The sequence below is a fragment of the Camarhynchus parvulus genome, chromosome 4A, assembly GCF_901933205.1.
Source record: "Camarhynchus parvulus chromosome 4A, STF_HiC, whole genome shotgun sequence".
Taxonomy (NCBI): Eukaryota; Metazoa; Chordata; class Aves; order Passeriformes; family Thraupidae; genus Camarhynchus; species Camarhynchus parvulus.
The window spans coordinates 15,417,868-15,444,821 of record NC_044600.1 but is presented as its reverse complement, the minus strand read 5'-3'; the positions used below and the strand labels follow the sequence as shown (position 1 = coordinate 15,444,821).

The window sequence follows — 26,954 nt, the reverse complement described above, 5'->3', positions numbered from 1 at the left end:
CACAGATGGAGGAGTCACTGCCCTGGGGGTGGGATGGCACAGGCTCTGGCAAGCTGCTGGAGGAGAAGTGCTGCCCAACAAGGATGACCCCATGCCTTCCCCACAGCCCTCCAGGTGCTCCCCACCCTTGTGAGGTGGCTGTTGTTCTGGAAGGTCCTCACCAGTGTCACCCTGCTCATCGTTATTCCTGGGAAGGGAAACATCTGCCACTGTGTGGGGCGGGTGCCAGGGAGGGGGAAAGCCACAGGTGACAGGAATATGGCTCTGGCCCATGGCACACCTTGCTGGGGGTCATGTCAAGGTGGCAGCACATCCACCAGGGTCCCTGGGAGCCACAGGCATCCACAGAACTCCTGTGGAGAGCAAGGAGAGCTTGCTCAAGGCAGCAACAGAAAGGGGGGTGATGGCACCCAGCCGCAGCAGCAGCAGCACTGTGGAAAGGAGACAAAGGGAAGTGCAGGGCCAAAGCCCAGTGCTGAGTCAGGCTGAGCAAGAGCTGCCTCCCTCCAGCCTCCCATCCCCAGTGATTGTGAAATGGACACTGGGGCCTGGAGCAGGGCCTCCACCCCCCCATCCTTATCTTTGCGCTTCCTCCTCCAGGACTGTGCTCAGGACAGCAAGAATTTGTGCAAAACAAGGCTGAGAGCTCTGGGGCTAATTAATTTGTAGCTGCTGGTAATGTTGAATGGGTCCCTGGGGAGTCCAGGGCTAAAGCAGAGGAAAAAATGCAGAGGGATACTGGAAAATTACTGTTTAATTCTTCATCATTACATCTGAGTATATGGCATCTGGCAGACACAGGAAAAGGCAGATAATGACCCAGCCACTTCTGCAGCCCTTCCCCAGCAGCAGGGGCAGCCAGGCCCCTGGAGGGATGGCTCCAGCCCTGGGGAGGGCTCAGTGCCTGGTGGGATGTGTGCCCTTGGGCTGGCAGTGCCCCTTCCTGGCCCTGCAGCCATCAGTACTCCTGCTGAGTGTCGCAGCCAAGGAACTCTACTCGCAGGGCAATGTGGTTGTGCCACTGGCGGGGGTGTAGCCTCACATAGCGGGCAAAGAGAGGGGGCTCCAGGCTATTCCTCACTGTGCTCTGATGGTCTTGGTTTGCCTTGAAAATCTGGAGAGGAGAGAGAAACCAGGGATGCACTTGGCTGGCGTAGTGAGGACGGGATCAACCCACACAAACAGCCCTGGGCATGCTTTAAAGAAGGAAGAAGCACAGCCTGGCTCACTGCTCTTGGAGAGAAATGCTGTGAGCATGCTTGCTGCCGAGGGCTGTGCTTGCTGCCCTGGGGGTGGCCATGGGCTCTGGCCACAGAGCAGCCCTGCCTACCTTCTCCTTGCCATTTTGCAGGACTGGGCTCCAGTGCATGCCGTCCTGGCTGATGGAGACAGCAAACTCCTTCACAAACATCTGGGTGAAGAGAGCTTTGGCACCTTGGGTTATGATTGCAGTCACCTTCTTGGTCACTTCGAAGTCCACCTGCAGCCACTCTCTGGGGCTGTTGCTCTGGGGAAGGACAGACTGCCTTCAACCCTCCAGCAGCAATGAGAAAGACACACTCATTGCAGCTGAAGCCAGGCTGGCCTTGCACTTCCCCCTCTGCTTCACCTGCCCTACCAGGCATCTGCTCAGAGCTGCTGGGTGCTAAATCAGTGTGGCAGTGAGTGTGCAGCTTGCATGGTGCATGTGGCTGCACACACTTCCCACACTAAGGGGAGTGACTAGGGGACCCTGCTGGGCTCCCAGCTGCCTGCTGTCTCCTCACACAGGGTACCTGTGGCCTCCAGGCGTTGGTCCTGCCCTGGAGGTTCAGGCGGGCCAGGGCCGGTGTCCATCTGGAGAAGATGTTGGCGCTGTGGGAGGATGCAGTGATGTGCTCATCAGGGATCCCTCTGTTCTCCATTCCTAAGGGCATGGAGCAGCCTGGAAGAGAGAGGCAATGCTTGTCAGGGGCTAGAACAGACCCACCACGGAGATGCCTTCTGCCTGCTCACTGCTCCAGCTGCCCTGCGTGCCTTTGCCCTGGTTACAAGTTCTGCAGTACCATGGTCCCTGCACTGCTTGGGGCCCCTGTGTGCAGCATGGCTCTGACCTAACTGCTCCCACCTTCTTTTCTCCCTGGAGATTTTATCTAAGAGGAATGTGAAGAATTTCTGGTGTAAGGAAACATAAGGAGAACCTGTCTCCAGAGAGAGGACAAGAATACCTGGGAAGGAGACACCCTGAATGTGTGTGACCAGGTGTGCTTGTGCGTAGCTGCTGCAGAGCCAGCTGGCAGGTTTGGGGCATAGGCTGACAGCACAGCCACTGCTGCTTTTAGCTGCTGCAGAGCAGGTGTGCAAAGCCAAAGACACAATCCCAGGGCACCATTTCCCCAGGCTGCACTGTTGATCAGAGCCATCTCACCTTCAACTGGCAAAACCAGACTAAAAACCAACAGCATCTGTCTCTGCTTGCTTCCTGCTCCCCCAAACCGAGGCAGCAGCTCCCCATCTATCAGCTTAGCTGCCTCTGGAAGTTTCCTGTGCTTCAGTAAAAAAGCTGATGAGAGCTGGCCCCAGGCTCTCCCTTTGGTATTTTTATCTCTAAGACCACAATGAGACTTTCCAGCTTTGTTCCCTCAACACCTCAGTGCCATCTCCAGCTCCCTCATTCTTCCTCCATAACTGCCTGGGGGTCCTGGCACACACAGAGCTGGGGCTCAGCATCGCAGCAGAGCAGAGCAGAGCAGAGCAGAGCAGAGCAGAGCAGAGGGCAGTCCTGGTGGCTGGGATGTGAGGGGGGCACGCACTGTTGAGGTCGCAGCCCAGGAGCTCCATGCGCAGCGTGGCCCGCAGGTTGTAGTGGGTGGGGTGGATGCGGATGTACCGAGCTACCACTGGGGGCTTGAACCGGTTCTCTTTCACTCCAGATGCATCCACGTTCCCAAAGAACAGCTGCAGGGAAAGGGAGGAAAAGGATTGTTGCATGAATGGAAAGAGAGATAGGCAGGACAAGGATTACAGGGGAGAAGAACGTTCATGTCTGGCACACAAAAAATGACAACTCAGGGAAGTGATTTGAGGTGATGCTCAGGCCAACGAAGTGTGAGTGGGCCACTGAGAAAGAGAAAGAGAAGAAGAAACTGTGGATCTGTGCAAATTACTGTGGTTTTATAGTTTTCACCAAACAAGGGTGAGAAAAATAAGGAAAAAAAAGTCAGTCCTCAAACATTTGAACCTGGGAAAAGTTGTAGCCACAGATGGTGCACACAATGGAGGCTTTTCTGGCTACTCTTCTCCCAGTGGATTGATCAGCTTATGCGTGTTTAGGTTGTCTGTTTTTTCTAGTGACTGTAGATTCTCCAAATCATCTGCATCTACACAATATTTTTAGAAAGGCAAATTTGCCTTTGAGGTCAAAAAAGATACTCAGGTAGAATCTTATGCCTAGCTCTAAGTAAAACACAACATAGCATTGAGAGGTGGATCTCACAGCCACCTGGGATGGTGGAAAGAGGTAGCTCAGACAATTTAAAATCAGACAGATGAGACAGCAAGTCCCTTGCAGATCTGTGATTCAGTCACCTGGCACTGAATGGTCTCTGTTCCTGCCCTAATCTCAGGGGCTCAGGAGGTTTCTGCCTTGTGGACAGAGCTCCCCAGCCCTCCTCACCCCAGGACACCCCATTTGGGGGGAGCCCTCTGCTCAAGACCGTTGACCTTACCATCTGTGAGCTCGTGGCATTCCCCTTGTATGTCTTCCACCTTCGCCCATCGAGGCTGTAGAACACAACAAACTGGGAGATGTAGAAGCTGGAGAACTTTTGTCGGGCCCCTTGGGTTTTTATGCCATGAATAATGGTGGGATGCAAAAGATCCACCTGAGAATGAAAGTCAGGGATTCACTTCTGATGGAAAACCCAAGCCATGTTCAGGCAATGCCCCAAAAACCCAAAAACTTGCTTCCTCTTGCCATAACTGAGCACTGGTTATGAAAGTAATTAAAACAGTTGTTTATAAGGGCACAAGTCAGCCAACAGCTGGGAGTGAGCAGGGGAGAGCTGTTTGGAGAGGTGAGCTGTTCTGCCTTGGGTTTTGGGGGATTTTTGCACAATCCAGTGCTGAGCTGGACCATTAAGTGATTCCTCTGCTGCACTGAGGGTGGATATGAGGGTCAGGCCAGCAGCAACCTGAGCAGAGCAGCTGCCATTAGGATCTTAGTGCTCCCCTCTCAGAGGGAAGAGGAAACAGCAGGAATAACTGTTTATAGCTGGGAGGCACTGCCCATCCATGAGCATGGCCTTGCAATGCCCCCAGTGGTGCCTCAGACACGAGGCCCCTTTACCTGGATCCAGGCATTGCTGCGGTCGGTGCTCCAAGCGTTGATGGAGCCAGCGTTGTGCAGCCTGGCCAGGTAAGGAGCCCACTGCCCTGCAAGGAGAGAGCACAGACACAAGGGTGCTGCTGGCCCTTGCTGCTGCTCGAGGTGGTGAGAGGTGCATCCACAGCACTGGGCCTGAGGATCACCCTGGGGTTTAGTAGCCACACGCAGGGTGGCAGAGCACCACCAGGTGTGGGAAGGCTCCAGGTCCTGACTGGGATGCTGGCTTGGGCACAGATGGGGGAAGGACTCCACTACCAGGGACTCAGTGCAGCAGAACTTGGGCAGGCAAACATGTGAGTTCTGCTGGCTGAAGCTGCCCTGAGCCCCCCTGCCCTCCAGCTACTCACCGTACTGCCCTGAGGCTGTGATCTGAGAGTCTGCAATGCCACCTGAGGCCATACCCAGGGCATTCTGGCAGTCTGCAGGGAACAGAAACCAGGCACAGTTGGTTAGACAGCAAAAGTCTGGGCTGGGTAGCAGCCTTCAGGCTCAGGGAGGTTTGCAAGCCTCCAGGAGCTCCCAGGCTTGTTTCTCTCACACCAAGGGATAGGTTTCAGAGGCTTCCACATCCATCTCTGGATTTTAGGACAGCTGGAAGTTCTTGCTCACACCCCCCATGTCAAGAGCAGAGAGTTTCCAGCATCAGACACAGCAGCATTTTGCCAAAGTCCTTTCCCTGAGTCCATGACCTCTCATTCCCATGTCCTAATGTCCCAGCAGTGCTGACAAGTGTCTCTTCCTTATACCCACATCTTGCTCCTGGGCCTTTTTGTTGCTAGGCAGCATCTTTGGAAAACAAATATCACATTGCTAAAGGAAAGTCTACCTGACACCCCTGTCTCTCTCTATGTCTCTTCTGGTCTCTGAACACAGGGATGTTTGTCTCTTATAATAACCATTATTATTAGTGACTTGTCACACCTTGGCATCTCCGCTGCATGTCAAATGCTCCTGGGGAAAATGCAAATTTGAAATCTTAAGCGGATTTTTAACTTATGGCAACGTTTTCTGGCTGACATTTAATATTCTTTTATAAACAGGAGAGAGACTGTCACAGTGCGATAAAATACTACTCTCCCACACCACTTCCCCAGTCCTTACTTATGGTGAGTTAGAAACATGTTGTTCTGGGGTGGAATTAGAGGTTTACTGTGGATTTTGAGTTGCTCTTGGAGCTATTTCTATCAGACCAACCTGCAGTCAGGCAGCATCACTCACTGCCTCCTGTCATTGCTCTGTGCCTCAGTTTGCCTCCTGATATATGGCTAGGAAGCTGGGTCTTGTATCTTACTGGCAGCATGGGCAGGGAGCAGCCCATGCATGCACTTCCTTGGTAAGTGCATTTTATGGAAGGTCCAGAGACTCTTGGATTTGGAGAATGAGAGCTCTTGGAGTAAATATTTGCAGGCCAGTGAAGCTGGCCTCCCAGCCTTCACCCCAGCTGTGTCCCTGACTCCGCTCTCTGCTGGGCTGTGCAGGCTGGCAAGGGCTGAATAGTGACTTCTTTTCAGAGTGAAAACACAGAAGGTCCCACCTGGGTCACCCCAAAAGAAATGCTGAGAGATGTGGGGGAGGAAGCTCAAATACACACTGGTTGTGGCTGTGTGTGTGCCCACATGGGTCAGGGCGCAAGAAAATCACTCACTCAGGTCATACACGAGGAAGAGGGCACTCATTCCAGCTTCTTGGTGCTCTCCCACTTTGCACTCCACCCTCCAGATGCCAGCATGTGAGGGCCACATCTCCACTGTCCCAAAGACACCTGGCCAGGAACAAGAGCAGAGCAGAGCGGAGTTACTGCCTGTAATGGGATGCCACTGTGCCAAGTGCTGTGCAAGCACAGGGACAGAACAGTCCAGATGCACTCCCCCTCCTTGGTATTCCCCCACAGAAACTTCCTGAGGGCACAAGCCCTGGCAGAGGGGTGCACAGTGCTGCCTCTCACCAGGGTAAAGGTTGTAGACTCCCATGCGATACTCCTGGCTGGTCCTGACGTTGAACAGCTGCCCGTGGAAGTGAACAGAGTGGATGTCCTCAGTGCTGCCCATGTTCAGGAGGTGCCATCGGACCCGTTGCTGCTGGGCCATCACCAGCCCAGGCAGGGTGTCACTCACATAGCCATTGATGGCTGGGAAAGGCAGCAGTCAGGAGGGGCTCAAGGCTCTGGGGTATTCCCATCCTGACATGGGCTGTGGGATGGAAAGGGCAGGGAGCCTCACCGTGGAAGGAATGGTTTCTCCTGAAGTCAGGGCTGTCCTGCTGGAGCCGGCAGGGAGGGCGGCAGTTTCTGGCCACATTCTCTGGGAAGTACCAGCTTTTGGTCTCGTCAAAGATGGTGAAGAGCAGGGAGAACTCCTGCACAGCCAGCTGCCTCCTGGAAACGTAGCTCAGCACTCCATGGTTGCAGATGATCAGCGGCCCGATGAGGCCTGAGTGCAGATCCTTCTCCTGCCAGGGAGCCAGGAAATGAGGGGCTGCCTCCGAGCAGGGGGAGGCACTGACACCAGCAAGAGACAGCAGAGAGGAAAGCTCTGAACCCATCTGCATCCCTGGCCTGGCTCCCTCTCTGGAGCACGTGCAGGGAGGGATTCATTTGTTGGGTTCACTGAGCTAAGAAAGGCTGAGCAGCAAGTGTTTGCATGTGCTTTCAAGAGATGTGGTGTCTGTCTGTCCAACTGTCCAACAGTCTCTACTGCGTTGGGCCCTGGGGCCAAATTCAGGAAGATTTGGCATAGGGGTAAGGAACTGCAGAATGCTGCTTTCTTGTAAGTATCATAAACTGGAATAATTGGGGAAGGGGGTGAAAACCAAATGAGGAAGAGGAAGAGGGAGAGGGAGAGGAAGAGGAAGAGGAAGAGAAGAGGAAGAGAAGAGAAAGAGAAGAGGAAGAGAAGAGGAAGAGAAGAGCACCAGCATGTATTCATCATTGACACCTGAGAAACTACACAGCCCCAAGCTGCTTTCAGCACAGCCCCAGAGGAAATTCCTTGACCTCCCAGGAGGACCTAGGCATGCTGCCTTCCTCCCCTTCCTGGGATGCCCCATGGAGACTCCCACCTACCAGGTCCACGTTGGAGAAGTAAGCCCATGCCTTGCAGTCGAACTCCTGCGTGGTTGGTGCCATCTGGGGCAGGACTTTCCAGGTGTATTTCTGCTGGCCACCAGGCTGCACCACCGCACCCTGCTGTGCTGTGCCCTCATAGGCTGTCAGTGTGGAGTGGAAGGAGAAGGGCCGTGAGGCCAGGTTCTTGAACGTCACCTGCACCAGAGGGAAGGCAGAGCAGTGTGAGGGAGCAATGCTGACAATGCTCTGGACCCTGGTGGTGGGTCCAGCCAGCTGGTGGGAGGGATGTTCCTTGCTCCTAGGCCTCCAGCTGGTCTCCATGCAGTGGCCAGCCCCTGCTGAACCACAAGCTGTAGCTGTGCAGTGCAATCTCTGGTGGAAAGCACATCCTGGGTTCATGTCAGCAGGATGAGGCCTTGTGCCTGCTCAATGGAAGCAAGGTCAGCTACAGTCCTGCCTCTGGAGCCCAAAGGTGCTGCATCCATCCTGGTGAAGATTTCCAAGAAAACTGGGCAACTTCTCCAGGGACACAAGTCCTGAGCCTTTCACCTTCTCAGGCAGGTGTTGAGAGACCTTTTGTAGTGTGAGAAGCCAAAGCCTGCCCTCATTCAGAGCACCTAAAAGAGCTGCACTGAGCCCTCCTTAGCTCACTACCCTTTTTGCAGTCCCTTCACCCAAAAGGCTCCCCATGGAGCCCTGGAGCTGATCAGGCCATGCTATTGCAGGGGTTGGGTCTGGCTCAGCTCCAGGGCTTTGCTTCTGAACACTGTGAGGTTCCTGCTGGCACACTCCTCCAGCCACTGAGGTCCCTCTGAATCCCAGTCTGGTGCCATTCACATGCCAACAGGGCAGCTCCTGTCCCCAAGCCCTGAAGGTTAACCCATGAGCACTGCAGAGCAGCACTCCCTCTGGCTGAACTCCAACAACAACAACAGGGGGATTTATGGTTTTATAGGAAATGGGAACTTTCTACTCACCATGATGACATCCTGAACTTCTGCCCTGATGTAGGGCCCGAGGATGCCCAGGTGCTCATCCAGCTCTCTCCGCTGCACCGGCTGCGTGAAGGACTCATCCAGGTACTCTCGGAAAACCACCTTGCGGTACTGCCAGGAGTGCTTCCCCCTGCTCCTCCAGGGGTCCCTGCAGGGGTGACAGTCAGCCGAGTCAGGTGACACTGTCCCACAGCGAGGACAGCCACGGCAGGGTGGTTACAGGTCAGGGGGATACAGAGCCAGAGAATCCCTGACCCACTTGCAAGGAAGGTCAAAGTTTCTGGAGGTTTAAACCCCCCTGGGGAGAGGGAGATGCTGGGATCACCCTTCCCCTGGGCTGCTCGGCTGGGTTGTACTGGTACAGAGCTGTGATCCTGCCTGCCAGGACATACCATCTCATGCGTCATTGTGACAGTGTTCACAGGGATCTGAGGAAGAGGGAGGAGACTAGGATCTGACTCCATGTTTCAGAAGGCTTGATTTATTCATTTATGATATATATTATATTAAAACTATACTAAAAGAATAGAAGAAAGGATTTCATCAGAAGGTTAGCTAAGAATAGAAAAGGGATGATAACAAAAGCTTTTTCTCGGACAGAGAGTCCAAGCCAGCTGACTGTGATTGGCCATTAATTAGAAACAACTCTGAGATTATTCACAGATCTACTTGTTGCATTCCACAGCAGCAGATAATTATTGTTTACATTTTGTTTTTGACGCCTCTCAGCTTCTTAGGATAAAAAATCTTAAGGAAAGGATTTTCCATGAAAGATGTCTGTGACACATCATGCCATGCCATGCAGCGCAGGAGGAATGCATGCAGGAACATCACACTTACGTGGCTTTTAGGAAGTGCTGGGGTCTCTGGTCCCCGTACTCCCACATCACCTCCACTGCTGCAATGAAGTACTGCCGCATCTCCCCCTGGAAGGAGCGTGGGTCATGCTCCTCTTCCCCATACATGTCAAAGTCCTCCATGGTCTGCTCTGTGTCACTGTACTCATCATAGTCTGTCTTGGCAGTCTTTGAGGGGCTGGAATGTGTCCCATTGTTCAGGGCTGGTTCCTCCCTGTGTCCTGGGATGTGGCTCCTCTCCCCAGCTGTGCTGTTGCTTTCCCCATCCTCCCTGGGCTCTCCTAGGCCCTGGCCCTCTCTGTTCCCTATTTCTCTGAGGACATCTCTGCCAAGCACCTGACATCCATGAGGAATGTCTTGAACATACTCTGCTGGCTTTCTGGTGCTGTTGTTGTGAAGGGGACTACTTGGAGACAGTGAACAGTTCTCTCTGGTGGCTGATTTCAGAGACATTCCTTCTGTGCTTTGCCCAGACATTCTCCCAGGCGCATGGTCCTCTGTGGCATTGGCCTTGAGCTGCTGAGGCTCAGGACTGGACTGACCCAGCTGCTCCACAGAGTTTGTCTCCTCCTCCATGTGGCTTCTCCCCTGAGCTTGCTCTCTCCCAGGAGCCCCCCACACCACAGCTCTGCCTGGCTGCAGCTCGGCCACAGCTGGGCTGCGCAAGTCCCCCATGTTCACCACAGCCCCTGGGGAGCCTGGGTCCCAGTTTGAGGCCAGGTCTGCAGCCTCAGCAGTGCCCTGCCTTTCTGAGCTGCTCTCTGTCCCTGCTGGTCCTGTGCCCAGTGCTCCCCGTGAGGGCAGGGAGCGTCCGCTGCGCTGAGCCCCGTCCCTGCTGCCCTGCACGCCCCTGGCTGTGCTCAGCCTGCCCTCAGGATACATCCCATCAGCCTGGACAGCATCCCTGCCTGGGGGCAGCCTCCTCTCAACCACCTTGGATCTTTCTTCCAGGCTCTGTGGGGCTGCCATCACCTCAGGCAATGTGTCACTTGGTACCAAGGACCTCTTCTTGAAGCGAGTGACGCAAAATGGGGAATGAGGTCCACATGCCTTTGGGATTTCCTCATTCACTGCTGTCTCAGGGGGCTGGCTGGCCCCCTGCTCTGCCCCATCAGAGAGGGGCTCTCTGCTGCTGGTGTTGCGAAGATCCAAACCTCTGCTCTCCAGTGACCTGGCTTGTTTAGGTCTCCAGTCAGGGCTTCTGGCTGTAACTCTGTGTCTCAGGAACTGCTCAGAGCTCTTTAAGAAGCCATTTGGGAATGGCTTGGTGTCATTGGTCACAACATTCGATTCAGAAAAGGCAATACTGTCCAGCTCCGCTAATTCCTTAGCATCCTGAAACATTTCTTTCAAAACTACTTCATCCCTCTCTTCTGTCATTACATAGCTGGGTGGCTCAAGGTCATTGGTGTCTGCAAAGGTGGTGTCTGGAAGGCCTTTGGCAAGTCCACTGGTCTTTTCTGTGCCCCTTTTTGCAGACAAGGAGTTGCTGTCGTCTGTGAAGGTTTCTCCTGGTACAGGTTTGTCTGACAAAGAAACATTTTGCTCTCCAAAAGTTTCGTAAAAGCCTTGTGAAACCACTTTGTGAGGCCTTTTTTCCAGCCTAGCATCTAGGTCATTTGATGAATAATTGCTTTCTATGGCGTGACTGTGAACCACAGCATGAGAAGTCCTGTTATCTTCTGTCTCATCTGTAGAAGGATTGTTCAATGTGGAGGAAGAGTTGTGATCAATACTTAGAGCCTGGCCTGTACTGATTGTCTCCTCTGAGTCATACAGGTTAAAGGATATTTTATCAGCCCTTTTTAGCAGCTTGTCCTCTTTTCCCTGTGAAGACACATCTTGAAGTGCCAGGTTGTGCTCCAGATCATTCTGGTGAATTGAGATCTTGTTCTCCTGAGGAGGGGCTTTGCCAGCAGCATAAGCAATGGAGTCCCACAAGCTTGTTGCATGAGTAGCTATCTTTTGAGGCTCTGCTTCCAGGTTCTCTATCCTACCACCAGACTGGACTGTCAATTCTTTTACTGGCTCCTGCAGCTCTGGGATTTTTGGCACTTTCATTCTTGCCAGACCATCCCCTGGAGCTGCTGTGGCTTGGTGCAGCCATTGCTGATCTTCTTCTGAGCTCACAGTACCATGGACCCTTCCACTGACACTCACCACATCTTCTCCAGGTGGGACTGCCCCAAACCCTTCATCCTGCCTGGTGATTTTTGACAATTCTTCATCTTCCAGGAAGGACTCATAGGACACTGGGTCATAGCTCGTCTCTGGCAGAGGAGACATGGAAATATCATGTGGATTTGACATTGTTTCTAACAATGTTGATGTGCCATTGGAAGAGGCATCAGAAATCTTGTCATTGTTCAGGAGGGCCCCATGTTCTGTCAGGCACAATCTTGTCTTCTCTATCTCATTTCTGGAAGAGGTGATGTTGTTCAGATGCTCATTCACACATGACTTCTTTCTTTTAGAGAAGCCCCTGGGCTGGAATTCAAAGGCCACCTCCTCCTCATCAGGATACACATAATCTTCCCCATCAGTGTACTGCTCATACTGACACTGCGAGACCGTGAACTTGGCATGCATCCCTCGGTCCCTGAAATCAGGATTTAGGCACCCCAGCGTCCACACACCTGTCTCAAGAGAGGCCAAAAGGACACCATCAGCCCACTTCAGTGGGAAATTGGAAGAGATGCCATTCCCATGCTGCTCCCTTGCTAGTGCAACCTGTATTTTCAGGCAGCCTCTGGCTCATGGTAGTGATTCCATGCTTTCATAGTCCCTAGAGTGTCTTACAGCCAGACCCACGGTGTTGCTGGCAACATCAGAGCCTTACAAGCACCATCAGCAGGGCTGGGAGAGCTTAGTGAGCCACACATACCTGTGAGGGCCCAAGCACGGCTTGGTGAGAGCAGCTGCTGCACTGAGAACCCACAGAGCCCCCAGCAGCAGCAGTCACCATAACCCACCCCCAAAGACATCCTGGGGCTGTCAAACACTCCTCTCTCCCAAAGACAGCCAGCACAGCTCTCCTGGTGAAGGAGAAAGAAATGAAAGGCTGCCTCTCTCTCACATCCCCAGCCAGTGTGTTCGCTCCCAGCAGGGAGGGTGAGATGTGTGATTTCTGGGCTCTGCTGCTGGAGAGAGCTGCCACCTGCTGCCGGCTGAGCTGCTGCTCTGCTTCTGAGGAAGCAGAGGAATCTGAGCTCAAACGGATGTGAGGCTTGGCTGGGCTGTAGAAAGCTTCCTGGGCTGTCTACAAACCCTGACAGCTTGGCTCAGGATGCCGTGCTCATGACCTTCATATCAGTGTTGCAACCTCATGGTAAATCCTGTGTCTTCTCTGCGAGGAGGAAATGGTTTGACAGCTCTAAGGGGAAAGTGCTGAGTGGGGGGAAATATAACTGAACTCTGAAGCAAATCTTTTCTCTGACTTCTCTGTGGCTGTGGTTTCTGTCCTTGCAGAAGTGTGGAGATAAATGGCATAACCAGCAGCTGAACCCACAGCAGGGACAGCACTGCCACTCCCCTTGACCTCCAAGCTTGGAGCCAAGATTGCAAATGTTCACCAGGCTCATGTTACTGCAGCCAGCTACTGGTTTGGCAGCATGTGTGACCTTAACATACCCTACTGATTAAGTAAAATACTGTAATTTAATTTCTTTTATTTAAGCTTTGAAAGATTTAATCACTGCCTCTCATTTGCTGTTCTAGCAGGCTGTGGATCCCTTTGCTCTCAAAGCTGTCAAAAGGAATTGGGCACCAAGCAGAGAACTGGCTGGAAGTGTTCACTGATCTCTGCTGGGATGCCAAGCCCATGGTTGGCAGAATAGCCCATGTCACTAACCTGGCTTTTCCAAGCTCATGATGACTGTTTCTCCAGAAAATGGGAAAAGAGTGAGCACGTCCTCAAAGACCATGTTGCGCTTGAAGGTGTTTCCAGAGAAGAAGATGGAGAGGAAATCTGTTTGGGCCCCAACACTCAGGACATACCAGTACACAACATCGTTCAGGCAGAGTTTTGTTTGCAGGTTGTCAAATACAAAGCCATTAATAGCTGGAAGAGGACAGGGGTGAAACATTTCAAGACCAAATTCCCTCCATGGCTGCTGAGCTGCTGTGCATCCCCTGCTCACTCCCTGGGGCAGGGATGAGCCTGTGTCTGTGGGGGCTTTGCAGGGACCCCCTGGCTGAGTACTCACTGTGCATCACATTGGAGGCATAAAACTGGGGGTCCTGGGTATCCACATGGGCTGCATCAGAGCAGAACCTCTTGATATTCTCTTCCAGGTACCAGCTGTGGTTCTCATCAAAGACTGAAAACAGCACCAACTTCATGTTGTCTGACATTATCTGGAAAAGAGAGAGAAGAAATAATTCCTGGTCTGATCAGAGCACCCCTGGTGCCCAGTGTAGCTGTCAGGTCTCAGTCTGGGTGTATGGAGAAGTTTATTGCTATTTCACAGGAGTTAGGGTGCAGATCTGGGTAAAAGAGAGCATGCAAGGGAGGATGGGGAAGGCAGAGTCATTAGGACTGCTGGTAGGGTTGAAGGAAACAGGACAGACAAATTTGGGTTTACTTAAATATTTCACCCACCACAGTTATTCCAGCCTTTCAGCCCTGAAGTTCAGGCAACAAAGGAAAGACCCACCTGGTTCCCCCTCTGATCCATGGACTTCTTGGAGCAGATGAGGAGGGGCCCAATCAGGCCTGAGGCAGTGTCCCTGACAGGGTTGATGGAGCTGTAGTAGAAACGGGTGAGGCAGCGAGGATCTGCCTCCGTTGGGCCATCCTCAGTGGTGAGACTCCAGCTGTAGGTGAATGACTTCCCAGGGGCAATGGCAATATCCTTCACATCTTTCTCTGGCAACACACAACCCAAGAGCAGACCAGTTACGTCTGGGCTGCTCCTGCAAGAGGTGATCCCACTTTTTAAAAGAGCTCATAAAAGTTTCCTGACCACACGAGGTGCAGAGGGAACCACCCATGCCTATCCCAGGATCCTGGTGGGATGTGGGATGGCCCTGCACAAGTCATGATCCTGGGAGCACAATAACAAGGGGTGAAAGCAGTTCTGGGAATGAAACCTGGAGGAAAAAAATAACCCCAGAGCAAAAACCAGAAAGCTGCAAGAGGGAGAGTCTAAATCACAGTGAACCCCCCCACAAATGCAGGTCGGAGGGAGCCCAGGGAATGAGGGCTGTAAATGAACTGCAAACACAGGCAGGATCACCAGGATGGTTCCTGCCTTGTCAGAAAGTGGAGGCCCCCAGGATGGACCAATTAACATGGTCCCAGCTCCCTGGCTTGGAAATGCCTCTTCTCCCAGTCATCACTGAAGCCCTCCTTAAAGACAGGGTTACATGGCACCAATGGGAATATGAACTTGGAATCATCATAATCCCTGGGATTGCAGAGCTCAGGTTCTTGGATGAATGGACAACCAGCATTACCACAAGCTTCAGGAAGCTCTCCTGGCCCAGAAAAATGGCAGTGGCCAGGTGATATCCCAAGCTCCCATGGCCTGCCTTACCTTGTGAGTGTCTCATGGCATAGTAGGGCCTGACACTGGTGAGGCCGTGAGGGTAGATGTTGTAGGGTCGGCTGGCTAGATTCCTGAACACGATCTGAAATGAGGACAGGCAGCAGGAATGGTTTTTGATCACTGTTTGCTGGCATTTTGGTGTTTTCTGATCACCGTAAGCCCTTGAAGCTGCTCTCAGTGTCCTTGCAGAGAGGGAAACACTGGACAGCACTGCCCAGGGGTTAGCAACCTACCAGTCATCAACAGGAGGGACCCCATATGTCATCACAAAAAATACAAGAAGCCACATTTTTCTGTGATGAGCCTATACTGTCCATTGTTGTGGGAGGTGTGTGTTGTAAGGAGGGCATGAAAATATCAGATGGATTAAAGAGAAAGTTGCTGTCCTTAGTCTTACTTTATACATGAGTTAGAAGAGGGCCATCAATCCAGGCCCCAGAGAACCAGGACATTAAGTATGCACAGCAATGGAGAGCTTTAAAGTGCTCCCCACTTCACTGCATGAAGCCCTTCCTTTATTTCTCTAAACAGCTCTGTCACATGCCCACAACTGCACAGGGAACCCCAGGGAGGGAGCAGAAATGTGAAGCTGCTGGAAACCATCCCATTCCTCCCAGCTGCAACAAGTCAAGTGGTCAGGAGAGGCACTTTGGGAGACAAAAGTGACAGTCCCCTAGTGCTGTGAGGTAGCAGCAAACAGATGGAGAAGAGCAGAGGATGAGAGGACACTCCTGCCTCAGAGGAAGGTGCTGGATGTCATGTGTCATGCATGAACTCACACAGGTCCTAAGACACTTTCAACAAAGTCAAATCAGAGGGACTGGGCCATATCCTGTGCATCTTACTGAGAGTATTTACCTTAAGCTGCCAGTACCATCTGCCTTTCCAGTGAACTTTGAGCATTGCCAAACATGAGAGAGCACCTGAGTGACTAAAGTCAGTCATCTGCCACAAGCCAAGAGCTATTAGTAGGAACAGCATCAAGCTCCTAAATTTCCCCTTACAGTGGAAAGCTGCATTTCTCTTACCTTAAACTGATCTCCCACCTCCCCCTTGATGACAGGCCCCAGAATTCCCTTGTCCTGCTGGTTGGACACCTTGCGCTTCCTGAAGGCTGCATCCTCATACTCCACAAACACCACCTTCTTATACTTTGAGCCCACCCTCTGTGGGCCAGGCTCCAGGTACAGGCTCGCCACGTTTCTGCAGGCAAAGGCAGAGAGAGAGCAAATGGCCACATGTCAGAAACAGAGCAGGACCTTCCATCACCCAAGGACCTGGCAGATGGCTGAGAAGGTCACCAGGAGTTGTTGTCTGCTCAGAAGAGACTGATTCCAGAGGTGACAGAGACAAATGCCCTGGAAACAAATGTCTCTGCAGGGCATTTGGTAAAATGGAGCAAAGCTGCTTTCCCATGGCCTCTCCAAAACCATTCTTGTCCTGCATCCATACTGTTAGTGTTAATAAAGAACAAAACTGTCCAGGTTGGGCAGAATGAAAAGCAATTTCTGGGGAAAAGGGGAAGAGCTGGCAGGGCTGCCCTGAGGGGCAGCCTCATGAGCACACATGCCCACTCTCACCTGTCCAGAGACGCTGGCTTCACAGGGGCATAGTCCCAGTCCATCTCCTCAGCTGCAATGTAGTAAGTCCAGGTCATGGGCCTGTCTTTGGCAAAAGAGCGTGCTTGGATCACATGATAAGTTTGCTCATCTTCCTCAGGGTAATCCAGGTACTCTGGCTCGTTTAACTGCTTCCCCATCTTCAGCAGGCGTTCCTCAGGACACTCCTCCACCTTCACAAAGGCCTCCATGCCAACTGGGGTCAGACAGGCCAGGAGAAAGGGTCACACTGATGTGCCAATACAGGCAGGCACCCACCCAAGCCCTGCCTGGAAATTTCTCCACTATTTTTCCCATCAAATGGGCCAACCTGGATCAACCCATGCCACCTGGTATGGCCAGGCTGCAGGTGGATGTAACACTAGGGAGCAGAGGGGCCCTGGAGCTGCAGCACTGCACAGAACCCTGAGCCCAGGCCATCCCCTGACCTGCTCTTCCCCCCAGCTCTTGGAAAATAAGGTTACCTTGCTGATGGGACAGTATCTGGCAGAACATCCGAAACCAGCCAGCTGTTCCTGGCATGGTCTGGGCTGTGAGATAGGTGGCAGGGGAGATCTCTAGGCTGCTGAGACGATGGCTTCTCACCAGGAACGTGTGGCCTTCAAAGAAGATGGAGTGGACTTCTGGCCCAGAGCCCAACCCGATCACATGCCAGTGGACCTGCTTCTTGAGGCACAGTGTGAGACCTGCCAGGGGACAAGGAAAGCAGCCAGGAGTCAGCACTGTGCCCAGCCCTTGTCCCCATTCTTGGTGCCATAGTCTCAGAGTCTGACATGGGATAGAGTAGAGTAGAGTAGAGTAGAGTAGAGTAGAGTAGAGTAGAGTACCCTGCTCCTGTGCTGGCTTCAGGCTGGAGAAATCACACATGAATGTGGACTGAGCAAAACAGAGGCACTTGTCACATCATCCCCCTGAGATAAGACTAGATTTAGAGTCTGGGGGACTTTGGGAGGGTTGCTGGTAGGAGCTCACAGTGGGATGCAGTGGCAAAAGAGAGAGATTGCTCCTTGACTCTGTAAATAGGGAAATTGGGCCCTGGACAGGAGAGTCATTTGTCTGATCACAGTGCTGGCAAGCCTGATACTAAAACATTGCATTTGGAGCAGGGCTCCAGCACATCCTCAGCAGTAGCTGAAATACCACAAAGGGCAGAGAGGGGTCACCAGGATTATCTGAGTGCTGGAGAAAATTCCTTCCTCAGAGACACTCAAAGAGCTCAGTGTGCTTAGGAAATGGGAAAGAACTTGACTGTGTTGTAAAAATGCTTTGATGGGGAGAAACTGACGTGTGCTGAAGGGCTCTGTAATCTAGCAGGGAAGTGAATAATGAGTTCATGGACGCTCAAGCCAAACAAAGTCAAACACAGCGTCAAGCTCTCACTTTTGGCAGAATGCAGAGATGACTGGAACAGATCCCAAGGGCCTGGAGGAAACTGGGTGGAGGTTCCATCCTGAGGCCCTCAGCTCTCCATTTCCAGCTCTCCATCAGACACCTCTGAGGTGCCAGGTCCTGCATCCAGGGAGGGGGATGCTGAGGGGAGGTGGATAACTTCTCCAGGGAAAACCCACTATGCAGAGATGGTGTTTGACCATGAGGCTTCCTCAGCTCTTGAGCTCTATGAACCCATCAGGACAGGGAATTTAGAGGACTTTTGCCTTTTTTTTTTTTTGCTGGAGAATGGCCAGGCCCCAGTGGGAGGTTTTAGGATGTGGTTCACCAAAGCTGCTGGTGAGAATGACTCTCCTGACAGTGTTTCCCAGTTTGCCTCACTCTCAGGCAGCTCTGGATCTATTCCCAGAGAACACCAGAAAACAGCAACTTTTGTGTCCACTGAGATCAAACCCAGCCTTTTCTTTTGCTCTTCTGAAGAAGAGGAGTCTGAGAGAAGACCTTATCACTCTAGCTGCACCAGGGAAGTTGATGTCAGATACTGGGAAAAAATTTCTTCACTGAAAGAGTTGTCAAACACTGGAACAGGCTGCCCAGGACTTGTATGTGGGACACTCTGGGGCATGGTTCAGTGGTAGATTTGGCAGTGTTAAGTTTACAGTTGGACTTGATGATCTTAAGGGTCTTTTCCAGCCAAAATGATTCCATAGTTCTATTCCCAAAATCCTATGAAGGTGATTTAATAAGAGCTAAATGCCATCTCCAGCCTTGTCCACAAGGCTACAAAAGAGAAAACTCTGCTTCCAGCATTATTCCTGGAGAGCTCCAAGGAAGTCAGCTGCACTTGGCAACACAGACAGCTGCAAGCAGCTCCTGCCCTGCTGTAATGGGAAAGGCAGATCAAGGAGCTGCAAGAGAAGACCCCCTCTGAGGTGAACACAGCCTAACAGATCCATCACCTGGGAACTCCTCTTGATCTCTTTTCTTACACCCTTTCCCAAGCTACCTCAGGTTTACAGAGCTGGCTCCAGCCCTGCTCCTAGCAGCTCCCATGCCCCCAGCCATGTCCCTGTCCCAGCAGGACTCACCAGGCAGTGAGCCATTGATGTAGCCATTGATGGTGTGCAGCTCTGTCCTGTTGTGAGCCTGGGGCCGAGCAGCTGCTGGGACAGAACCCTGCTCAGAGTACCAGCTTTTCCCTGTGGAGAGAGGAGGGTGCAGTCAGCTTTCACTTGAGAGCATTTCAAAGCAAAATAAACCTTCTCAGGGAGGTCAGATGTGTGGTGCCTGTGGGAATGCACAGCACACCTGGCCATGGCTCTGCATGGGTGTGGGGATGACCATTACATGTGACAGGGAATGACTCCCCTCTTAACCTGTGTGATGGGAGCAGAGCCAGGGCATGGCATGGCAGAGCTGGGGGGGCTGCAAGCTCCCTGCACCTGGGGAAGAGAAGGAGGAGCAGTACTGCACCAGCAGCACACTGGCTGGGGGGACTGCACAGGCTTAAACCCTTGGGAGGGGGTGTGGGTGCTGAGAAGCTGAGCTCACATTAATTGAACACACATGGCAAAGCAAATGCCCCAGACCCTGCTGAATGCAGGGTCTGACACCACTCAGTCAGCAATTACCTTCATCAAACACTGCGAAGAGCAGCACAAACTCTTTCTGCAGGCCCTCATTCCCATCGCTGGCCAGGGTCCCTGCAAGATGCAATGAGATGGATTTCTTTAAAGGTCAGCAAGCACCACCCAGGGAATTCCCTCTGTGCTCTTCAAGAACTGGTAAACCAAGGCCAGGCTGTGGTTTGCTTTTGTCATGTCTCAAATTGCAAGAGCCCTGCTTCCAGGCTTGCAGTCCCCAAAAGTCCATGGTTGAGAGGCAGCTGCCCCCAGAAGGCACCAAAAGGTCAATTTGTGGTGCCTCCCCTTAGACCTTTGCTCAGTGGAGAAGCTGCTCCTGGTGAGTCACTGGAGCCTGCAGACAGTGCCCAGTCATTTCCAGGTCTGGACAGCCACCTCCAGGATATGTCTCAGCCAGAGATGACAAATCTTACTCCAGTCACATCTTCTTGCACCTTGTGCTGTCAGGATTTCAATTCTGAACCCCGGGAGCACTTTCATTGAGCACAGCTCACTGACTCCACTGCCCTGCTCACCCTCAGGAAGGCATCTGTGATTATTCTGCTTTTATTAATGGTTGCATGTGGGCTGTTCCCAGCCTGTGCTGCCCTTACCAGGTCGGCACACGAGCAGGGCTCCAATCAAGCCAGAGTTGATGTCCTTCACGCTGTTGGTGTTGGAGGAGTAGGAGTGGGTCAGGCACGCTGAGTCGTCATCTGTCGGGCCCTGGTTTTCCTGGATTTCCCAGACATAGGTGTGTGTCTTCCCTGGATCCACCCTGTCCCCCTCCTTCTCTGGCTGGCTGGTCTCATCCTCATACCCTGCTCCTAAAACCAAAGAAATGGCCAGATGTCACTGAAGGTTCAGCACACCTTCCTCCCAGCCAGAGCACAGCCCCTCTCCATGCCAGGGCAGTGAGTCCCACGGGCTGTGACAGGTCTCAGGGCAGTAGCAGGGCTGTGCCAGACTCACATGTTGGGCTGTGCACCTGCCCTGAGCTGGACAGCACAGTTTTCCTTGCCCTAAGCATCCAGCCTTCAATTTAATCTGTGTATTGCCTCTAAACCTGATGCAGGCTTGCTCTGCACTGTTTGCTCAGCTCATTTCTGGGCTGGGCAGGGTCATGTTGCTCCCCAAGCTTGGCCATCTCTGTGACCATCTGTCCGTGCAGAGGGACATGAATGGCAGGCTGAGGGAGGGATGCACACCTGGCAGGCAGGTGCCACACAAGGACTTGCAGCCCCTGGTGTTGCCAGCTCACCTTCTGATGCCTTCCAGTAGGACACCCCAACAGCATGGAGGCTGTAGGGGCGGGAGGCCAGGTTCTTAAAGGTGATGACCACTGTGTCATGGACTTCTGCTCGGATGGTGGGGCCCAGGAGGCCTGAAGGGATAAGACAATAAGGTCAGGCAGCTGGAATCAGGCAGCTCACACCCTGCCAGAAGCCCCAGAGGGTCCTGGCTTTCCACAAGCCCTCATGCAGCAGGGCAGCATCAGCTGCATCCGCTGCAGCAAGGCCCCTGCACCCCCAGGAGCTCTGCCATACCCAGATCCATCCAGCTGCTCTCCTGCTCCTGGCTGAAGAGCAGCCAGCACCCAGCCCAGGATGAGTTTGGTGGCTGTCAAGGATTCCTGGAGCTCCCCACACTGCAGGTGCTTCTTACCCATCCACGCTGGCTTCAGCTTGGGCTGTGTGAAGGAGCCATCAGGGTACTCCACAAAAACAGCTTTCCTGTACTGGGGAGGGACACCAGCTGGGGGAGGACGTGGGCCTGCATGCCCCAAAATGCTGCAGGAGGAAGGAAAGCCAAGGCTGATTGCACAGACCCATCCATGCATGGGCAACATCCAACATCCATCCTCCTCCTTCCCTTCCCTACCCACCAGCTCACTTGCTGGAGCCCCAGGGATTGCTCACCCTGCTGTGTCCTTTGGATTTCCTGACAGCTCCCAGGTGTGATTGGGAATGTTTTGCTCAGCTGGGCAGTGATTAGTGTTGTGGTGTTAGTCATGATGGAAGAAGACACAAGGGCAGACCCAGATGCAGCTGGGGCAGGGCACAGCAGCAGGCATTGCTGCCCCTCTCCTGCCTCCTGCCTTGTCCAGCTTCATGATTCCTTGGCAGCAGAGACAGAGCACTGGCAGTGCCACGGTGACCTCTGCCCTGCAGCCAGCCCAACCCCAGCACCTTCAGGTGTGGCAATCAGATCACATCACTGTAACTCACATCCTCCCCAGCTCTCCCCCAGGAAAGAGACTGGCTGCTGGCAGGTGGTGGCAGTTTGCTTTGTGTCTGAGCAATGTCCCCACATTTGTTCCTTTTCTGCCCAAAATGGGATTTACACTTCACAGCAGGAAGATAAAAGAGCCTTGAATGTATTTCACACCCCACTTATCTCTGCTGGCCACTTTCTATCTGTAAGAAGCTTAACAAATTCATTTTCCAGAAGGAATCCAGCCTGTTTATCAGGATAACAAAGGCATGAATTTCTTCAAGGATTTCAGAGGCTGACATCAGCCCCAGGACTAAGACCATTTCCAGTAACCAGACAGACCTTTCCAGCCTTGTTTTATGTGGAGCAAAAGCCAGGTGGTGTTTTCGTCCCACTTAAGAAGCAGGGAAGGTTTGCTGTCCTGCTCTGACTAAGCCTTCATTGGAGCAGCATTTCCCTTTGCAACTCTGAGCAGCATTTCCCTTTGCAACTCTTCCTCAAGCGGAAGAGGAAGGAGACAGAGTGACTCAAATTTAGGGAAGGCAATGCACACTCACCCCCACCACACTGGCTGGAAGCCACCTGCAGCTGGAGGGTACTGTGGGGAGAGCAGGGTCCCCTCTCCTCAGGGGCAGAGCAGGATGGGAGCCCACGAAAACCCCACAAGTGCCCAGCTCCTATAACCCCACAGGTGCCCAGCTTCCTTAACCCCACAGGTACCCAGCTCTTATAACCCCACAGATACCCAGCTCCTGTAACCCCCCACCCAGGCTGGCAGGAAGCCCCAGGAATCAGGCACAGCCCCAAGGAGCAGTGCCACTGCATTCTGTGACTTTGCCCATGCCCATTATCATTCCTGGCTTGCTGGCAGGGGGGTCCTGCCCCAGCTTTGCTCTCTCCCCTGTGTCCCCACACTGGGAGGTAGCTGAGCTGCAGAGTTGCTGACGCTCAGCTGTCCACTCTCAGGAAGCTGTGCCTTAATCTCTAGCTCACAGAAAGCTCAAATTTGAGAATGCAGCTCTGAGATATGATGAGTCTGGTCCTGCTAATTCTGCAGTAAACAAGGCAGAAAGCCTCTGGAGCCAGGGGGATTTTGCTGGCATGCAGGGGCATGGCTGGGAGGGCTCTTAGTGACAGCAGGGCTCAGTGCTGGGTCCCAGTCCTGGCAGAGCAGAGCCCACAGGAGACAAGCAGGCGGGGTTCAGCCCAGGGATGTCTGATCAGAGTTCTTCTGGCCAGTCCTCTGTAACTGGGGTCCCCATGAACTTCCTTCCCCAGGGGCAGCTGGAGCTGAGGCAGGCCGATAAGTTTCTGGCACCTTGGATCAGCATTGTTAGCCACACTATCTGTTCATCTCTTGGAGCTGGGAGACATCCTGCACTGCCAAAACACTCAGACATGAGCTGCTGCTACGTGTCCACCAGCCCCATGTCTGAGCTGAGATCCCTGGAGCCACTGCAGGATGTGCTGGTCCTGGCTCTGACCCTGTGGTGTGGTTGTGCTTGGGAGGAAGAGAAACTGAAATCATGGGGAAGGTGTGAGCAGCTCTGGCCTGGTGTGTTGTAGCCCATTAATTTGACAGAGCTTCCTACGGACATGCCAGAGAAAGCCCTGGAGACATACAGGGGGTTTGGAGGTCCTGGCTGGAGATTCTCCTTTGGAGCTGCCATGAGATGCTGGCACACTGAGGTGTGGAGCAGAAGGAAGCACAGACACAGCTCAGGGACAGCCCAGCTCCAGGGGCAGCTCTGCCTGCCATGCTTCCCTGGCTCACTCCTGCAAGCCCCTGACATCCAGCCTGGCCATTTTCCCATGCCCTCCTCTGCAGCAGGGAACTGGGCTGAGGTTGCAGGGCCAGGGAAAAGGCACCACCCTGCAGCTGGGAACAGCCATGAGGAGCAAGCCCTGGTTCCCATCAGCTTCCCAGCACTGCCCAGGAGCTCTCTGCCTCTCCAGGCTGGAGCACACCAGCAAGTCCCTCTGGGACAGCCAATGTTATTTTCCCCCAATTTAGAGAAGGACAAGTGACCTCACAGTGCCTGCCAATGCCCCACTCATCCCCAGGCAGGGTCAGGTCCCTGAGTCACTCCAGGGTCAGGAATAGTGTCTGAGTGCATCATAAAGCCAGTGCTGAAATGGAAAGCCACAGGGCTAAATTAAGTGTGAGCGAAGTCATCACCACTATCACAGCCTCATGGATCTGAGGGCAACACCAGTGAAAGCAGGGCAGGGGGGATCAGTAAAATGGAGGGTGCTGGATGCACTTTTCCTACTGAAGGAATCAAAAGGGGAAAAAACAACATAACTGGGATACAGTGATTACAGCAGCTAGTCAGACTGACCTGGGTCATCCCTAGAGCCTGGCTTCCAGTGCCTGACCACAGCTCCTCACTGCTCAGGCCACTGTGGGTCTGAGATGGGGTCATGGGCTGATACTGCCTCAGCAGAGTCTGGGGAAGGGGATATGGAACCAGGGCAGAGGGAATGGGCACACCTTGATCCCAGGGGGTGTAGGATCTAGCTCCATTCTCCATGCCAACCTCAGAACATTCACAACCATGCATGTCCAAGACAGCTGTGCCTTCAGACAGCACCATCCTGATGCCTGAGCAGTGCAACTCCCATTTTTCCTTCCTACTTCAAAGTACACAGGCAAAACCACCATGCCTTCCTCCTCCTTACCACTGTTCATGAATACCATTCTTTGCCCAAATGCTACAAATAATTTTCATTTCCTTAAGGAAAAATGTTAGCCCCAGCAATGTAACGTACACGAAGATATAGATAACTAAAGCTGGGTTTTACCAAGGGCAGACACAGTGGAAAGCCTTTGCTGCTCAGAGTTATGTCAGGGGAGCACAGCCAACCTTCCTCTGCAGTGCCCAGGAGTCACAGGTGCCCATCTCCCCTCACATTTCCCCACAGCTGCCAGGATGCAGAGCAGAAAAGCAAGCATAGGCTGGAAAATCAGCTCATGCCTCTCAGCACAGACTTTAAAGGGTCCCAGGCAAATGGCAGTAAGATAAAACAGTGCAGAACAGTGATGCAGAGCAGGTTTGCATCTTTCTCTCTCAATTCCACCTGTCCCTCATCAGGGGTTGCACTTTGTGACTCCCCAGCACACCACCCCTTCCCAGCTGTACCAGCAGCTCCGTGCACCTTGCCACGTTACCCCCATGCACCTGCCTGCCTGGAGCCAAGCTCACAGTGCCACATGCCAGGGTGGGAGAACACCCAGGGCAGGGCTCTAGGGTTGCAAAAGGAAGAGTTTACCCTGCAGGCGCTTGCAGCACGGACAGCAGGTCGCTGTGTGTGTAGTCCCAGCTGGTTTCCACTGCAGCTATGTAGTATCTTCTCACTTTGCTGATGCCCTCCTCAACCAGGCAGAGGAGCAGGAGGCTGCACAGGGCTCCCACCAGCACCATGCCTCCTGGCTGGGAACTGCTCTGACTTCAGGAGGAAAAGTGAAAAGGAAGGAATGAGAAAGAGGAGAGAAAAGCCTTTATCTCCTCATCCAGCTGTTGTAATCCACCGGAGATGATGATTAAAGGCAGCACCCACAGACTCACTCGGAGCACTGAAGAGTTTCTCAAAGATGTCAGAAGAGGAATGGCTTGAGCAGGTTTGTGCAGAGAGCAGTGTGTGACTGGTGGACTCTCCTGCTCTTCCTCTGGCAGTGGCAGGAGGAGAGGAAAAAACAAAAGGAAAGGGAGGGCAAGCACAGCGGTAAGTTCCGCTGGCTCCGTGTCCTGGCTCCTGGCTGGGAGCAAGATGAGGAAAGGGAGGGTTGCAGAGGCAGCAGAATTTAGGTGTGGTCTTTGCCTGGTCTCACCTTCTGTGTCACCTCTAAGAGAAGGAGAGTGGGTTGCCAGGGTTGCAGATGTACACACGTGACTTATCCCTGTCTCTGGGATGCCCAACAGTGATGATTTGGCCACACAACCTTGCCTCAAGCCACATGGGAGGGAGTGGGTTGGGATGATCCCTAGAGTTCCCTTCCCACCAGCAGCTCCTCTTCTCCCAGGGTCCTGCAGTAGAGCTCAGAGTAGATGCACTGAAATGTTTTTACAAATATCTTTCATTTTATTCACAAACTTTCAATCTCTGTTTTTAAAAGCCCATGAAATCCCCCTCCCCTCATCAGTGCACACACACACACACACACACGTGCTCAGGCACACACACACTGCCACGTGGTTGTCCCTTGGCTCAGGGAGGCAGGAAGATGAGGAGGAACACCCTGCATGGTCCCAGCGTCCCCTGGATGAGTGAGGTGGGGAAATGTCCCATAAATCATGTCACAGGGCAGCAGGAGTGCAACGGGGGCAGTGACCCCTTTGGTGACAGTCCCAGTGTGTGCAGAAGCATCCATCTGACAGGTCCTGGTGACTGGGAAACAGAGGGACACAGAGGGATGGGCTTTTGGGGGTCTCTGACATGAATCCTCAGCACAGGGCAGAAACTGATTCCCCCACACGACCCACCTTGCTCCTGGTGAGACAAAGAGTGAGTAAGAAACATTTTCCCCAGTTTGTGCATGCACAGCTGGCTCCATGACTAACCTGGGGCTCCTTTTCTTTGTGAGCAACAACTCACCTCATTTTTTCCAGCCAGTATTTTAGGGCAAAGCAAGTGGTGTGTCACGTTTGGGGATGCCCCAGAGTGCTCTGCATCCTGCCCTACTGCAGTGAAGCAGAAGAGTGATCTATACTGCAGGGAAGAGAGGTATGGGAGATCTGGGCTGTGCCTCAGGCACCAGTGCCCCCTGCTATGGATGTGACTTTATTTCAGTCATCCCATCTGGGAATCTCCTGGTGCTGCGAGATTCATCTGGAAAGGCTTCCAGAAACAAGCAGATGGGGAAAACATTGCCAGGCAGACAACATGACATAAAGAGGGCAGCTGAGGGGTGGCAGGATGGGATGGGCATGTGGGATAGCGTTGGGATAGGCTGCCAGGAGGGGTGCTGCAACTCTGGGTGCCAGAGTTCTGCATGGGGCAACACAGAAACTTCTTGACTCTAACCATGGCAGGGATGCTCTGGGCACCGTGGGATGACAACATCTAGAGGTCACAGAGGACAGTCAGGAAAAGCATCCCTGAGGGCTGTAGTGGCAGGAGCCTGGACACAGTCAGAAATTAAGGGTTGTGACACTGACAAGTGCTGAATTAACCATTTTCAGCTACTGGGAGGCAGCTCCAGGTTCCTGGCCCAGAGACATAAGAGTAAACCTGAGAGACAAGGTCTAACCCAAGAGGCCAGAAAGAAAATATTATCA

At 53.0% G+C, this 26,954-nt stretch overlaps 1 protein-coding gene across 1 annotated transcript; it reads right to left on the bottom strand.

The window, feature by feature from the left end:
* Positions 1-796: 796 nt before the first annotated feature.
* F8 (coagulation factor VIII) lies at positions 797-25,319 on the bottom strand. Its single transcript, XM_030967596.1, has 27 exons — positions 25,245-25,319; positions 24,949-25,125; positions 21,127-21,251; positions 20,723-20,845; positions 20,076-20,288; positions 19,471-19,542; positions 18,928-19,038; positions 16,915-17,136; positions 16,412-16,646; positions 15,860-16,034; positions 14,820-14,913; positions 13,938-14,149; positions 13,488-13,638; positions 13,133-13,342; positions 9,266-11,918; positions 8,408-8,573; positions 7,428-7,625; positions 6,586-6,814; positions 6,312-6,494; positions 6,012-6,128; positions 4,714-4,785; positions 4,328-4,413; positions 3,708-3,863; positions 2,793-2,937; positions 1,776-1,924; positions 1,331-1,507; positions 797-1,114 (listed from the first exon to the last, which is right to left on the bottom strand). Exons 2-27 carry the CDS (start codon positions 25,098-25,100, stop codon positions 959-961), a joined length of 6,582 nt encoding a protein of 2,193 aa, XP_030823456.1. The 5' UTR covers positions 25,101-25,125; positions 25,245-25,319; the 3' UTR covers positions 797-958.
* Between the last annotated feature and the right edge of the window lie 1,635 nt (positions 25,320-26,954).

Coding starts and splice junctions, on each gene's coding strand:
- F8 (XM_030967596.1), bottom strand. CDS start 25,100: ATGGTGCTGGTGGGAGCCCTGTGCAGCCTCCTGCTCCTCTGCCTGGTT. Junction 16,035..16,411: donor AAGCCAGCGTCTCTGGACAG/GTGAGAGTGGGC, acceptor CTTTGCCTGCAG/AAACGTGGCGAGCCTGTACC. Junction 1,925..2,792: donor CCTGGGCTGCGACCTCAACA/GTGCGTGCCCCC, acceptor TCTCTCTTCCAG/GCTGCTCCATGCCCTTAGGA.